The 13,409-nt window shown below is 60.0% G+C and overlaps 1 protein-coding gene across 1 annotated transcript in view; it reads right to left on the reverse strand.

The window, feature by feature from the left end:
- GUCY2D (guanylate cyclase 2D, retinal) overlaps positions 1-13,409 on the reverse strand; it is a gene marked incomplete at its 5' end in the record, with an annotated part of 53,256 nt that overhangs the window by 12,450 nt on the left and 27,397 nt on the right. The window contains 4 exons of the mRNA XM_059837542.1: positions 3,422-3,585; positions 9,098-9,246; positions 10,836-10,985; positions 11,679-11,835. Coding sequence (XP_059693525.1) covers positions 3,422-3,585; positions 9,098-9,246; positions 10,836-10,985; positions 11,679-11,835 — 620 coding nt within the window. The remainder of the gene's footprint in view (positions 1-3,421; positions 3,586-9,097; positions 9,247-10,835; positions 10,986-11,678; positions 11,836-13,409) is intronic.

Below are 13,409 nucleotides of genomic sequence, written 5' to 3' on the forward strand. Positions count from 1 at the left end.
GCAGCAGGGTCACCCGGGGGGCAGCGGGGTCACCCGGGGGGCAGCGGGGTCACCCGGGGGTCAGCGGGGTCACCCGGGGGTCAGCCAGGCCGGACACGGGGGCTCGGTGGGCAGGGAGTGGACAGGGTGGCCACTGGAGCTTCTGGTGACCCGTGGGGGTCAGTGGGTCAGGGCTGACCATGGGGTCACCAAGGGTCACTTTGACCCATAGATCTGGAGAGGTCTCCAAAGGTCAAGGCTGACCACAAGGGTCACCAAGGGTCACCTTGACCACAGGTCTGGAGGGGTCAGTGGGTCAGGGCTGACCATGGGGGTCACCAAGAGTCACTTTGACCACATGTCTGGAGGGGTCTCCAAGGGTCAGGGCTGACCACAAGGGTCACCAAGGGTCACCTTGACCACAGGTCTGGAGGGGTCAGTTGGTCAAGGTTGACCATGGGGGTCCCCAAGGGTCACCTTGACCCATAGCTCTGGGTGGGTCAGTGGGTCAAGGTTGACCATGGGGGTCACCAAGGGTCACTTGGACCATCTGCTGACCCATAGCTCTGGAGGGGTCAGTGGGTCAGGGTTGACCATGGGGGTCACCAAGGATCACTTTGACCACAGGTCTGGAGGGGTCTCCAAGGGTCAGGGTTGACCACAGAGGTCACCAATGGTCACTTTGGCCATCTGGTGACCCCTAGGTCTGGAGGGGTCTCCAAGGGTCAGGGTTGACCATGGGAGTCACCAAGGGTCACTTGGACCATCTGCTGACCCATAGCTCTGGAGGGGTCAGTGGGTCAAGGTTGACCACAGGGTCACCAAGGGTTACTTTGACCACAGCTCTGGGTGGGTCAGTGGGTCAAGGTTGACCATGGGGGTCATCAAGGGTCACTTTGGCCATCTGGTGACCCCTAGGTCTGGAGGGGTCTCCAAGGGTCAAGGTTGACCACAGGGTCACCAAGGGTCACTTTGGCCACAGGTCTGGAGGGGTCAGTGGGTCAAGGTTGACCATGGGGGTCACCAAGGGTCACTTGGACCATCTGCTGACCCCTAGGTCTGGGTGGGTCAGTGGGTCAGGGCTGACCATGGGGGTCACCAAGGGTCACTTTGACCACAGGTCTGGAGGGGTCAGTGGGTCAGGGTTGACCATGGGGTCACCAAGGGTCACTTTGACCACATGTCTGGAGGGGTCTCCAAGGGTCAGGGTTAACCACAAGGGTCACCAAGGGTCACCTTGACCACAGGTCTGGAGGGGTCAGTGGGTCAAGGTTGACCATGGGGTCACCAAGGGTCACTTGGACCACAGGTCTGGAGGGGTCTCCAAGGGTCAAGGTTGACCATGGGGGTCACCAAGGGTCACTTGGACCATCTGCTGACCCATAGCTCTGGGTGGGTCAGTTGGTCAAGGTTGACCAAGGGGTCACCAAGGGTCACTTTGGCCATCTGCTGACCCCTAGGTGTGGAGGGGTCTCCAAGGGTGAAGGCTGACCACAAGGGTCACCAAGGGTCACTTGGGCCATCTGCTGACCCATAGCTCTGGAGGGGTCAGAGGGTCAAGGTTGACATGGGGTCACCAAGGGTCACTTTGACCCCTAGGTCTGGAGGGGTCTCCAAGGGTCAGGGCTGACCATGGGGGTCACCAAGGGTCACTTTGACCATCTGCTGACCCTTAGCTCTGGAGGGGTCAGTGGGTCACTTTGACCATGGGGGTCACCAAGGGTCACTTTGACCACAGGTCTGGAGAGGTCTCCAAGGGTCAGGGCTGACCACGGGGTCACCAATGGTCACCTTGACCACAGGTCTGGGTGGGTCAGTGGGTCAGGGTTGACCATGGGGGTCACCAAGGGTCACTTGGACCATCTGCTGACCCCTAGGTCTGGAGGGGTCTCCAAGGGTCAGGGCTGACCATGGGGGTCACCAAGGGTCACTTAGACCATCTGCTGACCCCTAGGTCAAGGGGTCAAGGTTGAGTGTCCACCTCGGTCAAGGGGTCAAGGCTGGCCCTAATCTGTCCGCAGTGACCACCTCGACCTTCTGCTGCCCCATACCTCAGGGTGGGGTCAGTGGGTCAAGGCTGGGTGGGGTCAGTGGGTCAAGGCTGGGTGGGGTCAGTGGGTCAAGGCTGGGTGGGGTCAGTGGGTCAAGGCCGACCCCAAACTTCTCCTGGTGGTCCACCTTGACCTGTCCTGCCCCATAGGTCCAGGGAGTGGTCAGTGGGTCAAGGCTGACCCCAACCTTCTCCTGGTGACCACCCCTGACCTCTCCTGCCCCACAGATCTGGGTGGGGTCAGTGGGTCAAGGCCGACCCCAAACTTCTCCTGATGACCACCCCTGTCCTCTCTTGCCCCACAGATCTGGGTGGGGTCAGTGGGTCAGGGCTGACCCCAAGCTTCTCCTGGTGGTCCACCTTGACCTCTCTTGCCCCATAGGTCCAGGGAGTGGTCAGTGGGTCAAGGCTGACCCCAACTTTCTCCTGGTGACCCCCATTGTCCTCTCCTGCCCCACAGCCCCACCATTGTCCTCTCCTGCCCCATAGGTCCAGGGAGTGGTCAGTGGGTCAAGGCTGACCCCAAACTTCTCCTGGTGACCCCCGTTGTCCTCTCCTGCCCCACAGCCCCACCATTGTCCTCTCCTGCCCCATAGGTCCAGGGAGTGGTCAGTGGGTCAAGGCTGACCCCAAGCTTCTCCTGGTGGTCCACCTTGACCTCTCTTGCCCCATAGGTCCAGGGAGTGGTCAGTGGGTCAAGGCTGACCCCGAACTTTTCCTGGTGACCCCCATTGTCCTCTCCTGCCCCACAGACCTGGGTGGGGTCAGTTGGTCAGTGCTGACCCCAAACTTCTCCTGGTGGTCCACCTTGACCTGTCCTGCCCCATAGGTCCAGGGAGTGGTCAATGGGTCAAGGCTGACCCCAAACTTCTCCTGGTGACCCCCATTGTCCTCTCCTGCCCCACAGCCCCACCATTGTCCTCTCCTGTCCCATAGGTCCAGGGAGTGGTCAGTGGGTCAAGGCTGACCCAAGACTTCTCCTGGTGGTCCACCTTGACCTCTCCTGCCCCACAGATCTGGGTGGGGTCAATGGGTCAAGGCTGGGTGGGGTCAGTGGGTCAAGGCTGACCCCGAACTTCTCCTGGTGACCCCCATTGTCCTCTCCTGCCCCACAGCCCCACCATTGTCCTCTCCTGCCCCACAGATCTGAGTGGGGTCAGTGGGTCAAGGCTGACCCCAAAGTTCTCCTGGTGACCACCCCTGTCCTCTCCTGCCCCACAGATCTGGGTGGGGTCAGTAGCTCAAGACCCCCAAACTCTCCTGCCCCGTTGTCCTCTCCTGCCCCACAGCTCAGCCCAGCTCACCACCTGAAGCTCCCTCCACCCCACACCTCCCCATGGGGTGACACCACCCACCACCCCCGGACCCCCCCAGCCCCCCAGGGTGACCCACGGCGGCAGCATCTGGGTCAGGAGCTTGTCGGTCTTCTGCTTCTCGATCTCCAGCTCCTCGGTCCTCTCGCGGATCAGGTCCTCCAGGTTGCTGCTGTACTGCTCCAGCATGCGCAGCATCGAGTCGATGATGTTGGTCTTGCGGCCCTTGTTGATGCCCTTGAACTGCGGGGAGAACCCGTGCAGACACCATGGAGACCCGTGGAGACACCATGGAGACCCGTGGAGACACCATGGAATTCCATGGAACCCCATGGAGACCCGTGGAGACCCCATGGAACCTCATGGAGACCCCAAGGAACCCCATGGACACACCATGGAGACCCGTGGAGACACCATGGAATTCCATGGAACCCCATGGAGACACCATGGAACCTCATGGAGACCCCATAGAATTCCATGGAACCCCATGGAGACACCATGCAACCTCATGGAGACCCCATAGAATTCCATGGAACCCCATGGAGACACCATGCAACCTCATGGAGACCCCACAGAACCCCATGGAGACCCCATAGAACCTCATGGAACCCCTGGAGACACCATGGAAACCCCATGGAATTCCATGGAACCTCTTGGAACCCCGTGGAGATCCCATGGAAACCCCACAGAACCCCATGGAGATCCCATAGAACCTCATGGAAACCCCATGGAGACCCCATAGAACCTCATGGAAGCCCATGGAGACCCCATAGAACCTCATGGAAGCCCATGGAACCCCATAGAACCCCACAGAATTCCATGGAACCCCCTGGAGACCCCATAGAACCTCATGAAACCTCCTGAGACACGATGGAACCCCGTGGAGACCCCAAGGAACCCCATGGAAACACCACAGAATTCCATGGAAACCCCATGGAGACCCCATAGAACCTCATGGAAGCCCATGGAACACCAAGGAACCCCACGGAACCCCACAGAGGCCCACGGGGTCGATGATGTTGGTCTTGCAGCCCTTGTTGATGCCCTTGAACTGCGGGGAGAACCCGTGGAGACACCATGGAGACCCGTGGAGACACCATAGAATTCCATGGAACCCCATGGAGACACGTGGAGACCCCAAGGAACCTCATGGAGACACCATAGAATTCCAGTGAACCCCATGGAGACACCATGGAACCTCATGGAGACACGTGGAGACTCCAAGGAACCTCATGGAGACCCCATAAAATTCCATGGAACCCCATGGAGACCCCAAGGAACCTCATGGAGACCCCATAGAACCCCATGGAGACCTCATAGAACCTCATGGAACCCCTGGAGACACCATGGAAACCCCATGGAATTCCATGGAACCTCTTGGAACCCCGTGGAGATCCCATGGAAACCCCACAGAACCCCATGGAGATCCCATAGAACCTCATGGAAACCCCATGGAGACCCCATAGAACCCCACAGAATTCCATGGAACCCCCTGGAGACCCCATAGAACCTCATGGAACCTCCTGAGACACCATGGAACCCCATGGAGACCCCAAGGAACCCCATAGAAACACCACAGAATTCCATGGAAACCCCATGGAGACACCATGCAACCTCATGGAGACCCCATAGAACCCCATGGAGACCCCATAGAACCTCATGGAACCTCCTGAGACACGATGGAACCCCGTGGAGACACCATGGAACCCCATGGAGACCCCAAGGAACCCCATGGAAACACCACAGAATTCCATGGAAACCCCATGGAGTCCCCATAGAACCTCATGGAAGCCCATGGAACACCAAGGAACCCCACGGAACCCCACAGAGGCCCACGGGGTCGATGATGTTGGTCTTGCAGCCCTTGTTGATGCCCTTGAACTGCGGGGAGAACCCGTGGAGACACCATGGAGACCCGTGGAGACACCATAGAATTCCATGGAACCCCATGGAGACCCGTGGAGACCCCAAGGAACCTCATGGAGACACCATAGAATTCCATGGAACCCCATGGAGACACGTGGAGACACCATGGAGACCCGTGGAGACACCATGGAATTCCATGGAACCCCATGGAGACCCGTGGAGACCCCAAGGAACCTCATGGAGACACCATAGGATTCCAGTGAACCCCATGGAGACCCCATGGAACCTCATGGAACCCCATGGAACCCCATGGAACCTCATGGAACCTCCTGGAGACCCCATGGAACCTCCTGGAGACACCATGGAACCCCATGGAAACCCCACAGAATTCCATGGAACCCCATGGAGACCCCATAGAACCTCATGGAACCCCGAGGAACCCCATGGAAACCCATAGAATTCCATGGAAACCCATGGAGACCCCATGGAACCCCATAGAATTCCATGGAACCCCATGGAGACACGTGGAGACACCATGGAATTCCATGGAACCCCATGGAGACCCGTGGAGACCCCATGGAACCTCCTGGAGACCCCAAGGAACCCCATGGACACACCATGGAGACCCGTGGAGACCCCATGGAACCTCATGGAACCTCCTAGGGACACCATGGAACCCCATGGAAACACCATAGAATTCCATGGAACCCCATGGAGACCCCATAGAACCTCATAGAACCCCATAGAACCTCACGGAAACCCCATGGAACCCCATGGAGACCCATGGAGACCCCATGGAAACCCCACAGAATTCCATGGAACACCATGGAATGCCCTGGAGACACCATGGAGACCCATGGAGACCCCAAGGAACCCCATGGAAACCCCACAAAATTCCATGGAACCGCATGGAGACCCCATAGAACCTCATGGAACCCCAAGGAACCCCATGGAGACCTCATAGAACCTCATGGAAGCCCATGGAAGCCGATGAAACCCCATAGAATTCCATGCAACCCCATGGAGACACCATAGAACCTCATGGAACCTCCTGGAGACACCATGGAACCCCGTGGAGACACCATGGAACCCCATGGAGACCCCATGGAACCCCATGGAAGCCCTGGAGACACCATGGAACCCCATGGAACCCCATGGAGACCCATGGGACCCTGTGGAAACCCCGTGGAATTCCATGGAACCCCATGGAACACCATAGAACCTCATGGAACCCCCTGGAACCTCATGGAAACCGCATGGAATTCCGTGGAACCCTATGGAGACCCCATGGAACCTCATGGAACCCCATGTAAACCTCATGGAACCCCATGGAGAGCCCATGGAGACCCCATGGAGATCCCATAGAACCTCATGGAACCCCTGGAGACACCATAGAACCTCATGGAACCCCATAGAATCCCATAGAACCCCCTGGAGACCCCATGGAACCTCATAGAACCTCATGGAACCCCATGGAGACCCCATGGAATTCCATGGAACCCCCTGGAGACACCATGGAACCCCAAGGAACCCCATGGAATTACATGGAACCCTATGGAGACCCCATAGAACCCCAAGGAACCCCCTGGAGACCCCATGGAACCTCATGGAGACCCCAAGGAGCCCCATGGAGACCCCACTGAATTCCATGGAACCCCATGGAGACCCCATGGGACCTCATGGAGACCCCCATGGAACCCTCTGGAACCCCCTGGAGACACCATGGAACTCCGTGGAACCCCCACAGAATTCCATGGAACCTCATGGAGACCCCCTGGAGACCCCCTGGAACCTCTTGGAACCCCATAGAACCCCATGGAATTCCATGGAAACCCCGTGGAACCCCACAGAGACCCATGTGGGTCTCACCTGTCCCAGGTGGGTCTCACCTGGTCGAACACCTGGTCGGTGGTGGGTCTCTTCTCGGGCTGCTCGCTCCAGCCCACACTGGTTCTATCACCCCATACCTGTCTCACCAGTCCCATACCTGTCCCATACCTGTCCCAGGTGTGTCCCACCTGTGCAGGTGTCTCACCTGGTCGAACACCTGGTCGATGGTGGGCCGTTTCTCGGGCTGCTCGCTCCAGCCCATACTAGTCCCATACTGGTTCCCTCACCCCATACCTGTCCCATACCTGTCCCAGTGTCCCATACCTGTCCCAGATGTGTCCCACCTGTCCCACCTGTCCAGGTGAGTCTCACCTGGTCGAACACCTGGTCGATGGTGGGTCTCTTCTCGGGCTGCTCGCTCCAGCCCATACTGGTCCCATACTGGTTCCCTCACCCCATACCTGTCCCATACCTGTCCCGTGTGTCCCACCTGCGCAGGTGTCTCACCTGGTCGAACACCTGGTCGATGGTGGGCCGTTTCTCGGGCTGCTCGCTCCAGCCCACAGCAGTCCCAGTGTCCCATACCTGTCCCATACTTGTCCCATACCTGTCCCAGGTGTGCAGGTGTCTCACCTGGTCAAACACCTGGTCGATGGTGGGTCTCTTCTCGGCCTGCTCGCTCCAGCCCACACTGGTTCTATCACCCCAGACCGGTCCCATACCTGTCCCATACCTGTCCCATACCTGTCCCAGGTGTGTCCCACCTGCGCAGGTGAGCTCACCTGGTCGAACACCTGGTCGGTGGTGGGTCTCTTCTCGGGCTGCTCGCTCCAGCCCACACCAGTCCCATACTGGTCCCATACCTGTCTCACCTGTCCCATACCTGTCCCAGTGTCCCATACCTGTCCCATACCCGTCCCACCTGCGCAGGTGTCTCACCTGGTCGAACACCTGGTCGATGGTGGGCCGTCTCTCGGGCTGCTCGCTCCAGCCCATTCTGGTCTCACCTGTCCCATACCTGTCCCATACCTGTCCCATACCTGTCCCAGGTGTGTCCCACCTGTGCAGGTGTCTCACCTGGTCGAACACCTGGTCGATGGTGGGCCATTTCTCGGGCTGCTCGCTCCAGCCCATACTGGTCTCACCAGTCCCAGACCTGTCCCATACCTGTCCCAGGTGTGTCCCACCTGTGCAGGTGTCTCACCTGGTCGAACACCTGGTCGATGGTGGGTCTCTTCTCGGGCTGCTCACTCCAGCCCACACTGGTTCTATCACCCCAGACCTGTCTCACCAGTCCCATACCTGTCCCAGTGTCCCATACCTGTCCCAGGTGTGTCCCACCTGTGCAGGTGTCTCACCTGGTCGAACACCTGGTCGATGGTGGGCCGTTTCTCGGGCTGCTCACTCCAGCCCACACTGGTTCCATCCCCCCATACCTGTCCCATACCTGTCCCATACCTGTCCCAGGTGTGTCCCACCTGTGCAGGTGTCTCACCTGGTCGAACACCTGGTCGATGGTGGGCCGTTTCTCGGGCTGCTCTCTCCAGCCCATACTGGTCCCATACTGGTCTCACCTGTCCCATACCTGTCCCAGGTGTGTCCCACCTGTCCCACCTGTCCAGGTGAGTCTCACCTGGTCGAACACCTGGTCGATGGTGGGCCATTTCTCGGGCTGCTCACTCCAGCCCACACCAGTCCCATACTGGTCCCAGACCTGTCTCACCTGTCCCATACCTGTCCCAGTGTCCCATACCTGTCCCAGGTGTGTCCCACCTGTCCAGGTGAGTCTCACCTGGTCGAACACCTGGTCGATGGTGGGCCGTTTCTCGGGCTGCTCGCTCCAGCCCATTCTGGTCTCACCTGTCCCATACCTGTCCCATACCTGTCCCATACCTGTCCCAGGTGTGTCCCACCTGTGCAGGTGAGTCTCACCTGGTCGAACACCTGGTCGATGGTGGACCGTTTCTCGGGCTGCTCGCTCCAGCCCATACTGGTCCCACACTGGTCTCACCAGTCCCATACCTGTCTTATACCTGTCCCACCTGTGCAGGTGTCTCACCTGGTCGAACACCTGGTCGATGGTGGGTCTCTTCTCGGGCTGCTCGCTCCAGCACTCCTTCATCAGGTGGATGCACTCCAGCGGGGCCTGGTCGGCCGAGACCGCGGGGCGGCACAGGGGCGGCGGCCGCTGCACCTTCTCGATGATCTCTGCGCACAGGTGGGGACAGGTGGGGTCACCTGGGGTCACTGGGGTCACTGGGGTCACTGGGGTCACTGGGGTCACTGGGGGTCATTGGGGGTCACTGGGAGTGGCACAGGGGCGGCGGCCGCTGCACCTTCTCGATGATCTCTGCGCACAGGTGGGGACACCTGGGGTCACTGGGGTCACTGGGGGTCACTGGGGTCACTGGGGGGCGGCACAGGGGCGGCGGCCGCTGCACCTTCTCGATGATCTCTGCGCACAGGTGGGGACAGGTGGGGTCACTCTGGGGTCACCTGGGGTCACTGGGGGTCACTGGGGTCACTGGGGTCACTCTGGGGTCACTGGGGTCACTGGGGGTCATTTGCTGTCATTTGGAGTCAATTTTGGGGTCTCACCTTCGGGGGGCAGCCCCAGCATGCACGGGGGTCTCAGGGGGGGTCTCGGGGGGTTTTTTGGGGTGCGGATCTCGGTTTTGGGGTCGGTTTGGGGGTCTCACCTTCGGGGGGCAGCCCCAGCCTGCAGTAGGGGGGTCTCGGGGGCTGTTTTGGGGTCATTTTTGGGGTTTTTGGGGGTCTCACCTTCGGGGGGCAGCCCCAGCATGCACGGGGGCTCTGGGGGGGTCTCGGGGGGTTTTTTGGGGTGTGGATCTCGTTTTTGGGGTCGGTTTGGGGGTCTCACCTTTGGGGGCAGCCCCAGCATGCACGGGGGGCTCTGGGGGGTTTTTTGGGGTCAGTTTTGGGGTTTGGGGGTCAATTTTGGGGTCTCACCTTCGGGGGACAGCCCCAGCCTGCAGTAGGGGGGGCTCAGGTGGTTTTTTGGGGTCAGTTTTGGGGTTTTTGGGGGGTCTCACCTTCGGGGGGCAGCCCCAGCATGCACGGGGGCTCCGGGGGGTCTCGGGGGGTTTTTTGGGATGTGGATCTCGGTTTTGGGGTCGGTTTGGGGGTCTCACCTTCGGGGGGCAGCCCCAGCATGCAGCAGGAGGGTCTCGGGGGCTGTTTTGGGGTCAGTTTTGGGGTTTTTGGGGGTCTCACCTTCGGGGGGCAGCCCCAGCATGCAGGGGAATCTCAGGGGGGTCTCAGGGGGTCTGGGGGTTTTTTGGGGTGCAGAGCTCAGTTTTGGGGTCGGTTTGGGGTTTTGGGGTAGTTTTTGGGGTTTTGGGGTCGGTTTGGGGGGTCTCACCTTCGAGGGGCAGCCCCAGCATGCACGGGGGGCTCAGGGGGGTCTTGGGGGGTTTTTTGGGGTGCAGAGCTTGGTTTTGGGGTCAGTTTTGGGGTCAGTTTTGGGGTTTTGGGGTCAATTTTGGGGTCTCACCTTCGGGGGCAGCCCCAGCATGCAGTAGGGGGGTCTCAGGGGCTGTTTTGGGGTCAGTTTTGGGGTTTTTAGGGGTCTCACCTTCGGGGGGCAGCCCCAGCATGCACGGGGGGCTCAGGGGGGTCTCGGGAGGTTTTTTGGGGTGCGGCTCTCGGTTTTGGGGTCGGTTTGGGGGTCTCACCTTCGGGGGGCAGCCCCAGCATGCACGGGGGGCTCTGGGGGGGGTCTCGGGGGGTTTTTTGGGGTGCGGATCTCGGTTTTGGGGTCGGTTTGGGGGTCTCACCTTCGGGGGGCAGCCCCAGCATGCAGTAGGGGGGGCTCCTGCAGATCACCTCCTGCATGATGATGCCGATGCCGTAGACGTCGCCCCGGAAGGAGCCGCGGCGCTCCAGGGCCTCGTCCCGCAGCAGCTCCGGCGCCGTCCACAGCCGCTCTGAGGGCGGGGCCACTCTCAGACACGCCCACCAGACACGCCCACCCCGATAGACCACACCCACCCCCAAGCCAGCTCCCAATGGGAAGATGCTTAAGGGTGTGGCCACACCTCCAGGCATGCCCAGCCTAAAGCCACGCCCACATGGGGGTGTGATTTCTGGGCCACGCCCCCTCTCATACAAGCCACACCCTCTTTCACATGGTCATCATCCAGGGGAGGGGGCACCAATGAATGGACAGGCCACGCCCACAAAATCAGGCCACGCCTTCTCCAAGGAGACCACGCCTTAATTGGGTGTGGTTGGGTGTGACCACACCCACATTGTAAACCCCGCCCCTCAACGCCCCAACCACCCATAGGCCACGCCCCTAAAGCAAAAGCCACACCCCCAACACAAAGGCCACACCCCTAAATCAAAGGCTGTGTCCCTTCCCACAGGCCACGCCCATCCCTGAGGCCCCACCCCTTCCCTCAGTGAAGCCACGCCCCTTCCCTTTAGCCCCACCCCCAAAGCCACACCCCCACAGAGTCCCCACTGATTCTTTGGAGGCCACGCCCACAGGGCCACGCCTATGAGGCCACACCCACGAGGTCACACCCACAAGGCCACATCCATGAGACCCCACCCATGATGCCACACCCATGAGGTCCCACCCATGATGCCCCGCCCCCTCGGCCCCGCCCCCTCACCGTGGGGCTGGGGGGGCGGGGCCGGCACGCGCTGCGCCTCCAGCAGTTGGTTGTAGCCGTGGTCGGTGACCTTGAGCACGAAGCGCCCGTCCACCACGCAGTTCCGCGACTTGAGCCGCCCGTGCACCACGTCCCGGTGGTGCAGGTACCGCACGCCCTGCCGGCACCCGCGGCCGAGAACGGCACGGTCAGCGTGGCCGTGGGCAGCCATCAACGCCATGGTCAACATGGCCATGGTCAACCATTGACATCATGGTCAACATGGCCATGGTCAACCATCAATGTCATGGTCAACATGGCCATGGTCAACCATTGACATCATGGTCAACATGGCCATGGTCAGCCATTGACATCATGGTCAACAATGGCACGGTCAGCGTGGGCGTGGTCAGCCAACAATGGCATGGTCAACATGGCCATGGTCAACGTGGCCGTGGTCAGCGTGGGCGTGGTCAGCCAACAATGGCATGGACAACGTGGCCTTGGTCAGCGTGGCCGTGGTTAGCCATGGACATCATGGTCAACATGGCCGTGGTCAGCTATCAACGCTGTGGTCAGCATGGCCATGGTCAGCCAACAATGCCATGGTCAGCGTGGGCGTGGGCAGCCATCAATGCCATGGTCAGTGTGGCCATGGTCATTGTGGCCATGGTCAGCCATCAACACCATGGTCAGCGTGGCCATGGTCAACCATCAACGTCATGGTCAATATGGCCATGGTCAACCATTGACATCATGGTCAACAACGGCCATGGTCAACAATGGCACGGTCATCCATTGACATCACGGTGAACAATGGCACGGTCAGCGTGGCCGTGGTCAACAATGGACATCATGGTCAACGTGGCCGTGGTCAGCCATCAACGTCATGGTCATCGTGGCCATGGGCAGCCAACAATGGCATGGACAACGTGGCCTTGGTCAGCGTGGCCATGGTCAGCCATGGACATCATGGTCAACATGGCCATGGTCAACGTGGGAGTGGTCAGCCAACAATGCCATGGTCAGCGTGGCCGTGGTCAGCCATCAACGCCATGGTCAGTGTGGCCATGGTCATTGTGGCCGTGGTCAGCCATCAACATGGCCATGGTCAACATGGCCGTGGTCAGCCATCAACGCCACGGTCAACGTGGCCATGGTCAACCATCAACGTGGTGGTCAATATGGCCATGGTCAACCATTGACATCATGGTCAACAACGGCCACGGTCAACAATGGCACGGTCATCCATTGACATCACGGTCAACAATGGCACGGTCAGCGTGGCCGTGGTTAGCCATGGACATCATGGTCAACGTGGCCGTGGTCAACCATCAACGCCATGGTCAGCGTGGCCGTGGTCAGCCAACAATGCCATGGTCAGTGTGGCCGTGGCCGTGGTCAACCATCAACGCCATGGTCAGTGTGGCCATGGTCATTGTGGCCGTGGTCAGCCATCAACGTCATGGTCAATATGGCCATGGTCAACCATTGACATCATGGTCAACAACAGCCATGGTCAACAATGGCACGGTCATCCATTGACATCACGGTCAACAATGGCACGGTCAGCGTGGCCGTGGTCAACAATGGACATCATGGTCAACGTGGCCGTGGTCAGCCATCAACGTCATGGTCAGCGTGGCCATGGTCAGCCATCAACGTCATGGTCAGCGTGGCCGTGGGCAGCCATCAATGCCATGGTCAGCGTGGCCATGGTCAGCCATCAACGCCATGGTCAGCGTGGCCATG

The sequence above is a fragment of the Haemorhous mexicanus genome, unplaced genomic scaffold, assembly GCF_027477595.1.
Source record: "Haemorhous mexicanus isolate bHaeMex1 unplaced genomic scaffold, bHaeMex1.pri scaffold_150_ctg1, whole genome shotgun sequence".
In the NCBI taxonomy this organism is placed as follows: domain Eukaryota; kingdom Metazoa; phylum Chordata; class Aves; order Passeriformes; family Fringillidae; genus Haemorhous; species Haemorhous mexicanus.